The sequence below is a fragment of the Pimephales promelas genome, chromosome 4 (genome assembly GCF_988280905.1).
Source record: "Pimephales promelas chromosome 4, fPimPro1.hap1.1, whole genome shotgun sequence".
NCBI lineage: Eukaryota > Metazoa > Chordata > Actinopteri > Cypriniformes > Leuciscidae > Pimephales > Pimephales promelas.
Genome location: NC_142772.1, coordinates 45,827,599 through 45,838,374, shown reverse-complemented (window position 1 = coordinate 45,838,374; position 10,776 = coordinate 45,827,599). Strand labels below are relative to the sequence as shown.

General features: G+C 37.9%; 1 protein-coding gene across 1 annotated transcript in view; it reads right to left on the bottom strand.

The window, feature by feature from the left end:
* Window positions 1-941: 941 nt before the first annotated feature.
* Window positions 942-10,776, bottom strand: part of adamts12 (ADAM metallopeptidase with thrombospondin type 1 motif, 12) — a 44,344-nt gene continuing 34,509 nt past the window's right edge. Inside the window, exons 22-25 of the mRNA XM_089130590.1 lie at window positions 8,858-9,031; window positions 7,844-7,990; window positions 6,052-6,205; window positions 942-3,682 (exon numbers count right to left, since the gene is read on the bottom strand). Coding sequence (XP_088986716.1) covers window positions 3,567-3,682; window positions 6,052-6,205; window positions 7,844-7,990; window positions 8,858-9,031 — 591 coding nt within the window. The 3' untranslated portion in view covers window positions 942-3,566. The remainder of the gene's footprint in view (window positions 3,683-6,051; window positions 6,206-7,843; window positions 7,991-8,857; window positions 9,032-10,776) is intronic.

Genomic DNA, 10,776 nt, shown 5'->3' with positions numbered 1-10,776 from the left:
TTACAGAACTGCCAGAGGGTCAAGCAAATGAATGGAAATATTAAAGGGTTAGTTCACCCAAAAATGAAAATTCTGTCAGTATTTACTCACCCTCATGTTGTTCCAAACCCGTAAGACCTTCGTTCATCTTCGGAACACAAATTAAGATATTTAAGATATTAAGATCGCTCCTGCATACAATCCATAGGCTTCTTGAGGGAATGACTCTTGCTGTCCTCGAAAAGTCATTAAAGACATCGTTAAAATAGTCCAAGTGACTACAGGGGCTCAATCTTAAGTTTATCAAACAACGAGAATAGTTTTGTGCGCAAAAAACAACAACAAAAATAACGACTTTATTTCAACTATTCACTTCCTTCTCCATGAGCCTGTAGTCAGTTAACGTAGTGTGATTGCGTAGAGCTACGACACACGTAGGCTCACTATTGGCCGACGCTGGTCATGTGTGTGTGATGCGTGTGACGTACAATAACAGAAGCTTACGCTATTAAACTAGTAACCTGACTCGCGCAGAGGGAGAAATAAACGAATAGTTGAAATAAAGTCGTTATTTTTGTTGTTTTTTTTGCGCACAAAAGTGTTCTCGTCATTTGATAAACTTATTAATTGAGCCCCTGTAGTCACTTGGACTATTTTAACGATGTCTTTAATGACTTTTCGATGCCAGCAAGAGTCATTCCCTCAAGAAGCCTATGGACTGTATGCAGGAGCGATCTTAATATCTTAAATATCTTAATTTGTGTTCCGAAGATGAACGAAGGTCTTACGGGGTTGGAACAACATGAGGGTGAGTAAATACTGACAGAATTTTCATTTTTGGGTGAACTAACCCTTTAAGGCTATTAGGCCAGCTCGCTAGTCACTAGATTTGGGAACAGAGCTTGGATCTCAGAATGATCTGAAAGCAATCAGGCAAATCATCAAACAACAGACGAAAGATCTTGCACGCATCCTGACTGCATTTATTGATGGTCATATCAGCAGTACAGATGAGCAGTATAAAACGTTCAAGAGGATTGACCTGCAACACCTCCATCATCAGTGTAATGTGCATTTAACTTGTTAACAATGCCTTAAACGCTTGAATCTTCACAAGCACACAGAGCACCAACAGTTTACAGCACCACAAGGCTCCCATGAGCCACACGAATACAATATTCACGTTTGATCCATATGACTGTAACTAAAATACATGAACTACCACAAATACAGTGCAGATAACCCAAATCTATCTTATATTCTGTGTAACAACTTATAAAAAATCTAGTTATGGGTGTGTTTTGTTAGGAATTATTATTTATTTTTTAAATAACAATAGTTGTATGGAAACTAAACTAGACCAAAATCTTTTATAAACCCAATATACTGCTTAAAGTACCATTTCTCTTCTTTTAAAACAGCATGTTACTTGCTTCTTGCATTTTTGTTACTTTTTGGTGCATTTAGAATTATGAATCTTTTGTTTATAGCAGGAAAAATAAACAGCTTAAATGAAAAGCTTTTATGACGGTATTCACCGAATGAAAATGAATAATCAACAAAAGTAGCAGAGGAAAAAAAAAAGTGTTAAAATTCTCAGTTTATGTGGAGATGTTAGTGATGTTATTTGCTTGGTGAAGCAATTTTTGCAAATATACAAAACAAACCCCAACATTTTGGGTTAATCTGTTAAAAACTGATTCACACATTCACAAATTATTGTATTACAGGGTTTCTGTGGATCTTAAAAAGGTCTCGATTTGCGCTTACACAAATGAAGGCCTTAAATCTTATTTTGTCATTTTGCTCCAGTAAATGCATCTTGATATATCTTAAAACATTTGCACCGGAAAAAGACAAAAATATGAAGAAGAATTTCCATATTCTAGATGGTTGAGGGCACAGGTTATAAATTAAAAAGTAATGTCTGATATCTGTTGTATTTTCAAACTCTGAAGTGTTGCTAATAAAACTCAGTGTGTTTCTCCTGTAGAAAACATATTGGCGTATTGTGTTCCTTGATTTATTCCTTAAATTTTCTTTACTTAGTCTTAAAAATACTTTTCTTCTTAAAGAACTAGTTCACTTTTGAAAAATCTTTTGCTGATAATTTACTCACCCCCATGTTATCCAAGATGTCCACGTCTGTCTTTCTTCGGTCGAAAAGAAATTAAGGTTTTGGATGAAAACATTCCAGAATTTTCTCCATATAATGGACTTCAATGGGAACCAAACGGTTCAAGGTCCAAAAGACACTTTCAGTGCAAACTGCAAACTATTCAAAGGGCTTTAAACAATTCCAGACGATGAATAAGGGTCTTATCAAGCGAAATGATCACTCATTTAATAAATATATAACAAAGTTTATGTTTTATAAGCTCAAATGCTCGCCTTGCTCTGTTCTGTGATGCACGTTTGTGACTCTCATGTTCAAAATGAACAAATCTTATTCCAAGTTATTTGGTTCATTCAACGAATGAATTGAACGAATTGACTTGGAAAAAGATTTGTTCATTTTGATGAACGAGGGTCAGGAACAGGAGGGTCAGGAACGCGCATCAGCAAAAGTTTTCGGAAAAGTGAACTACTCCTTTAAATTCACATTCATTAAACCCGCGGAAACCCTGTATTAACTTTAGGTTTGTGCAAAATAAGTTAAAAAGTACACTCATTTAAGAACTGCACATTTAGGGCTGGTTCACACAAAACACGTTTTTGCGGTTAAATGCTTAAAAAAATCTAGTTTTTTTGAAAAAGTTGAACTACTTTTAACTTGAGAGGAGCATTTTTACAATGGCGTGTCATGAGTGAGATGCGAACGCAAAGGTTAAACCCATCCTTTCAGCTTGTGTTTACGTAGAAAAACAATGGAAAACATGTTCCCCTTATAGACCATTTTACAAGATGTAAACAACAATGGTCCAGAAGCACTTCCTGTTTCAGTTTGTAACTGTTTTCTTTATTTCACATGTAAAGAAAACATCTTAAAGATGTTTGTTGAACTTTTTGATTCAGTGTTAAATGTTCTGTTGGTTGTATTTTATCCCAGCTTTTATGTAGTGTTAAAAAACTGAAACAGGAAGTGCCTCTGGACCAGTGTTGTTTACATCTTGTGAAATGGTCAGACAGTGGTCACATCAGATAAAATGGTCAGACAGTGGACACATCAGATAAAAACTACTGTTTTTAATGAATAACCTGAATATTAGTCTGTACGTGCAAAAGGTTTGCTCCCTTCATGGCAGTTTCAACTGATCCATGGTGTTTACATAATGGTTTTGTCTTACTACTGTATGTGTTCAAACCTGTCAAAACACACCTTTTTGGGTTTAAAAGAATGAGTGCAAAAAACAATTTATAGGTTACCTGTCTAACTGATGATGAATCCTGTAACTAAAGCTTGATGTGTCCGGATGCACTTTGAAAAAAAAAATGGAAGGAAACATGCCCAGGATTCTTTGTTCAAGTAAAAACCTCGTATTTTCATATATTTGAGAGGGACGTCTGCATTTCTAGAGCACCGTGAACCCTGCCTGCAGCAAGTCCAGTAGTTTGATGAGATGACCCAAACCTGACCTCTGCAAGTGTTACATCATACAAGTGACACAACACTGCTTGCGGATGGAGCGCAGGGAGCAGCGACCCAGCAGCTTGAGCTTCTCACAGAAACGTGTCGACATGCTGTTTTTCTTGCAAACCAGACCTGCAAAGTAGAGAAGAAGAAAAACAACAACAAAAATATTAAATTTGGGTGGTTCAGGATTTTGGACTTCGGGCCTCATTTTTAAGTTAGCCTTAAGGCCTGTTCACACCGGGACGAATTTCGCGCGCGTTATTCGTCGACGTTTAACGCCTCGTGACTAAACAATGGGCGCCAATGTGAGTGTTCACACCGACGCGAAAAACGCCACGCGTAAAAGCGTCATTTTTTTAAAAAAAACGCCTCGGGTTCGTTTTTGTTTTTTTTGGTTTGACGCGCCGCGTCAAAACCTATCCGACCAACGAGATTGGCGGGTTTGCTCACGTGTCTGGTACTTCTGAAGTTACAGTAAAACACAACTTGAGGGCGCTCAAACACAAAACGGTCTTGCCGAGCACACATACGGCGAAGAAGAGATAAGATACCTATGGGCAAGATGAATGTTGAGCTGCCGGTCTCGGAGCACAAAGAGCTATAAGATAATATTTATATTAGTATTTCTGTAATAATAGTATAGTATAGGGTGACCAACAGTCCTGTTTTCCCGGGACATGTGTAAAACGGTCACTTTGTGCTTTATAGAAATCTGAGTTGAGATGAGAACTGCGCATAGTGTGCATAATGTCAGTTAGATTCAACTCTAGACAACTCTCGTCTCTCGTGCATCTGTTCATCCGACAACTAGTGCTATGTTTTTATCTCTGGGCAACATCTCAACTTTGCGTTACACATGTCCTGTTTCCACGTCCTGTCCTGACTGTTTTTAAGTGATGAAAATGTCCTGGTTTTCAAACAAAAACTGCTGGGAAAGATGAAAGATCAGTTCTACAGCAAAATATAGATGGGCAAACAAGGTGGACGAGGAAGAAAAACAAGATAAAGAGAATGAAAACTAAAGATATAAATAGATTTTGTTAGTTCGTTTTTGTAAGTTTGTGAGAGCTATTTTTTTTTACATTTGGAAGCATTTCGTTTAGTTATTTATATATTTATTTTTCTAATACAGAAGACATTTCTATCATTATTTCATTCGTTTTTTTCTATCTGTCATAATAAAACATGATCACCCTAGTATAGTATTCTATTATTATTTCTGTTTTACATTAAGCGCCATCTAATGTCAAGGAATGAATTTGCATGTTCACTCGGCTCATCGGTCAGCGAAAAACGCTTGGGTGTGAACACAAAAAACGCGTTGAAAAACGCTGATGAATAACGCGCGCTGATATTCGTCCCGGTGTGTACGGGCCTTTAGTGTTATTTATCAGTGGAGACAGTTTTCAAAAATTTTCATCCAGTCGTTCAAATTGCATAGTTCGCCGGTGCTAGGCTAGCGCGACTCAACGGTAACTGCGGTAATCTTTTCAGTGTCTAGGACCGCTTGTGTGGTGACACACTTATTTAAATAAACCACACTAACAGAACAATTGGTTCATTTTAATCAAACCAAACATGAGAATGAATAGAGGACTGAATCTCGAGCGCATCGTGTGTACTGAACAAAAATGACAGATGATAGATAGTAGTAACCATAGCAATGTTCTGGAGTCTTTTGTGATTGTTATTAGCTATTTTTTTTGGCTGAAAATTAATACCACAGCAACTAAAGACTTGTGTTGTGTAATTTTAAATAAACCACAGACTACGGAGGCATCATGTTTTGTTTATGTTTGTAAGCCTTGAAGTGTTGCCATGTACACTTATTATACACGTTTTGAGACTTGTTAACGCTTGGCTCATAAAGCGATCCAGTTTATGGAGTTAATAAAGTAGGCAGATGCAGGTCTCAATATTTAGGTCTTGTTTTCAATAGAAAGCCTTTAACTGCAGTGTATACGTGGCCAGTGTTAGCGGATCATGCTGATAGTTCATGTAATTAACTAAACCTGTGGTTCCTCTGTTTGGGAACTTGTTTGAGAAAAACTGACTTCATACATCCAATAAAAATCAACAAAACACCAGCTGATTAAAAGACACTGAGTAGAGAAAATAAGAGTGAAGGGAATATCTTGCAGTATTTGTTTGATATACAAGTAGTTCACTTTTAAAAAAACTTTTGCTGATAATTCATCAAAATGAATCGTTTTGTTCGTTGAATGAACCAAATGACTCGAAAAAAGCATTGAGATGCACTGAAACTCTCATTTGGACCTTGAACCATTTGGTTCCCATTGAAGTCCATTATATGGAGAAAATCCTGGAATGTTTTCATCAAAAACCTTAATTTCTTTTTGACTGAAGAAAGAAAGACATGGACATCTTGGATGACATGGGGGTGAGTAAATTATCAGTCAACTACTCCTTTAAGTGTCCAAATACATTTAGGGGCCACTTTATGTAAACAGGACGGGATATTAGATAACTGAGTTTACCTAAATCAGTTTTACACTCCTCTGGGTTGCAGTTCTTCACACTGTCAGGTTTATTGTTATGTGCACACAGTGACGTCTTTTCTTCCTCCCCGGATTCCTGGTTCACGCACCTCACCGATCTCTTCTGAACCCCTCCACCACAACTTCTGGAGCACTGTCAATCAATAAAAACCGTGATGACATCATGGATGCACAGGGAGGGACATATGCCAACTTTTGTCCAATAAAATACTCTCTAGACTAACAAAGTCCCACCCACATGATCATAAATAGCACGTACTTCAGACTAGGAATAACAAGTCGCAAATCATGGATTGCAAATAAATTAACTAATGTTAACAAAAGGAACCTTATAGTAAAGTGTCACTAAAGTCTCTTATTCTCACCAAGGCTGCATTTTTTTTTTTAAATAAAATTACAGTAAAAACAGTTTTACTGTAAAATATTATTACAACTTAAAATTACTATTTTCTATGTAGATATATTTTAAAATGTAATTTATTACTGTGATTAAATCTGAATTTTCAGCATCATAACTCACAAGATCCTTCAGAAATGATTATAATATGCTGATTTTCTGCTCATGAAACATTTCTTATAATTATTATTGATGAAAAAGCTGTGCTTCATATTTTTAGAGCAGAATTTATTTCAATTAGATTCATCATATATATATACGTATATATCCACAAGTTTCCGAGGGGCGCTCCTGTAAAAAATAAAGTGGGTGAAACTTCCGGTGAGGCGGCGGAAGTAGCATTCCAATGGTATTTTGTGTGTTAGTTAGCAAAGAGGCTAGCTGTTTTTCGGAGAATTATTTTACTATTTAAAGACGCAAATCTTTATGAGAGATGTCGTTACGGAGCTCATGGACAACATGTGCTGTTCGCGGTTGTATGTATAACCGGACTAAACTAGTTCAGTGGCTTAAACGTGATTGTTTTGAACATAAGCTGAAAACAAAATCAGAGTGCTCCTGCCAGCGTCTCTGATCCTGCCAACGACTGTAGTTTCCATCACCTCCCAAAAGCCGACGAATCTTCCTGTGTACATTTGTTTAAATTCTTAATATTCTATAAACTTTTATCAGCATGTGTTTGGCTGTTCTCTACTGATGTTGCACCTAAACTCAGGATCAAAGCCTGTGTTGACAGAATACCAAATGTGCCAGTTAATGTATTCAAGTAGCACATTCATTTATAATTTTGAATAAACTCCAAAGCACAATGACTAAGTGTGTATTTTTTATTTTAATTGTTTGTCAGCTCGCACAACTGTCTGTCACCATGCCTTGATGAGTATTGATTATTAATAATGTTATTATAATACTACTGCGGAGGGTAAAGGTACTGTTATTTCACCTTTTTGAATTTCGTTGAGGTTGTGTTCCCACATCGTTAGCTAGTTTGGATCGCTATAACTTGAATGACTGTCAACTGTTGAATGAACGAGTGTCAAGCATGTCAAATCGTGCTTTGTTTACTTCCAACCGGAAGTCGCGCCCACTTTTGACGCAAGGCCTCATGGGGCGTAGGAAACTTGTGGATATATATATATATATATATATATTCATCATGTAGATTCATCATATATTTCATCATATATTTCAGCTTTATTCACCAAGGAATTTGTTGTGTGTTTTTTAATGCACCCATGCTGAATTAAAGCATTAATTAAAACCTTATAATATTACTAATAGTGCATCAACACATTGCATTCATCAAGATCTGAAGCCAAACTCCACATGTACTCTTTTCTTGAATGAAGAGTGAGGTCTGTGCAGTGTTTTTACCGGAGCCCAGGCTTCAGTCTCCCAGGCGGTGCAGGGCTGCAGACGACAGGACTCGGTGCTGGGGGGTTTGAGCGTGACGTTACAGCGCTGATACTCGGGGCAGTGCACAAGCCTTTCCTTCACTCCCTGCCCACAACTTTTAGAGCACTGTCAATCACAGATGAAGAACATTTATCTAGATGTGTTGATATATGGATAACGCTTCCTTTTACAGTACAGTACTTACAGTGTACTTACCTAGAAAGTACTGGCTAATATAAGGTACGTACATGAAACAGGAGTAGGTTCAGGGTTAGTACTAGTTATTACCCAGTTGTAGTTACTAAAATAAGTACATAGTATTTACATGGGTAACTGGACTGTAAAAGGAAGCGTTACCAATATATGGTGGTATAATATATCATAATAACATTGTGCATGAACATGCATGGTAATGTTACTGTGGGCACTTCAAAATACAGTGAATAATTCTTTATGCAAAGGATAATCCATGGCTAGCTGTTGTTAAAATGTAACAATTATAATGCACGATGTGTAGGTGTCTTTGTTTCCGCAATAGTTTCAATTTTGATATTTTTAGGTCAAACCGTTCTTGTCTGTCAGTCATAAAATTGAGAGGTCTATGGTCACCACCTCAAAGAGCATGCACAGAAAAGTCCAAATTAAACATGATTTAATGACTCGTAAATGGAAGTACACATTGATGGCCTAAGGTTTGTGTGAGAAAACGAACAGTATTTATATCGTTTTTACCTCTTGCTACCACATCGTTTTGGAAACTAAAACATGCCCTAGATGGGGAGTGAAAATACTTAATAATAATAACTTAGTGTTGTTTAATTGTATTCAAATGTAAAAAATAAATTGTTATAAGAAAAAAAGTTATTGAACTCTTACAGTTTGTAACTTAATTGAATAAAGCTTCAGCAGTTATCATGATATGAAATGTTGATACTGTTGTCACATGCCTTATCTAGCAATGTAACATAAGTATTGAAATCCTCAGTTTGGTACCTCTCCCCAGGGCGAGTAGGTCCACTGCAGGCAGGGCCGGCTGGTGCAGGGGAGACTGCTGGGGGGTTTGTGTGAAAGAGCCTGACAGTGAAACGGCCTCAATGGACGTCCGCTCTGAGTGTCGATGCACTGCACTTCTCGATGCTTCATATCAGTCACACAGCCTTCAGGACACTAAAGAGAGGGAGATCTCACAGTTCAGAACAGCATACAGTAGTTAAATGGATACTTCACCTCTGGAAAGATGAATGTCTATTTAAAATGGGTCATTTATGTAGAAGAAATTTTTGAATTTGGAGCTTTCTAGACTGAGAAAAGCCAGAAAATGTATTTTGGCTTATGTGGATGAAAGACAACAACTCCCAGAATGCACTTGCTTTGCTGCCCTAGGAGGCCACGCCTAGCGGTAACAAAGCGCAGTAGTTAAACAACAAGTCTAGGCTACTAGAGAGTCTCCGTGATGAGTCTGCCCCGAAAATGTGTTTCGAGATCGCCCAAAATGTCCGGGATTGGGCTTTTGCGTTCTACAGTCGCCATTCATCATGTTTCCTGTGGCGAGCGGGACGAGTGAGGGCCGCGGGAGAACGGCGCGAGGCCGGTGGCCTGATTACCGATGAGCGACACCTGTGAGACGCACCGGTCTCGTATCTCTCACGGAGGAGCGGGAATTTCTTAGCAATGTTAAAACGCACATCAACCGATCACTTGTTTAGCGCTCATGTAAACACTACATTCAGATTCACCAATCAGAATTGAAACAAAAGCTGTGCATGTAAACAATGAATGGCGACTGCAGAAAGCAAAAGCTGAATCCCGGACATTAACAGCCGGACATGTCCGGGAAACCCCTACTACTCGGCTTTCTCCACAGAACAAGAGTCTGCTAGCTTAGCTTCTAAAAAAAGATGGCCGACACTATGTGTTCATTCTGTGAGTGAGATCGCCCTCTATGGGCGGGTTGATAACATGCGAGACAGACCCTACTACTGACTGTAGACTTTAGCCTCTGGCCAAAAAAATCCTTGGATGATGCAAAATGACGATTTTTGCGTCATCGGAGGATTTTTTCCAGACAAAAAAATACATAAATCTCTCGTCTCAGGGGGATATGAGGGTGGAAAGAATGGTAATTCGAAAATACTACAGGTTTTCTACTAATACAAAGCTTAATGCTAAATCCTGAAGTATCCCTTTAAAGGAGAACTCCGGCGAACAATGAACCTTTGGTCTAATAAAATATCGGTACATAGTCAACCGTTCTCTGAGATTTGTTTTCATGATAATCGATTGTAAAGAGTTTAATCTCTAAAAACAGTTTAGCGTATAATGCTATTACTGGGGGCATTGACTAAGTAAAATAAATCGCTAGTTTATACCACTAACAAGGCTCAAAATAGCCCCACACTAACACAGTAACATAATGAGGCTCCATACATACAAAACGAAGCATTGAGAACTTTGTAAGTGTACAGACCGTTTAATAAGAAGATACTTTATGAAGACAGTTCACTTCACGTATACAGACAGGAGTCATCTTAAAAAATAGTCTCGATAAGTCAAACCACGAACGACGTGCTGAGTGATCTGAGCTGTATGAAGCTCAGCGAACTTCTGAACTGTATGAACCGCGTTCGGGGATCGACTTATCGAGACTATTTTCTAAGATGGCTCCTGTCTGTATACACGAAGTAAACTGTCTTCATAAAGTTTCTTCTTATTAAAGGGTTAGTTCACCCAAAAATGAAAATTCTGTCAGTATTTACTCACCCTCATGTTGTTCAAACCCCGTAAGATCTTCGTTCATCTTCGGAACACAAATTAAGATATTTAAGATATTAAGATCGCTCCTGCATACAGTCCATAGGCTTCTTGAGGGACTGGCTCTTGCTGTCCTCGAAAAGTCATTAAAGACATCGTTA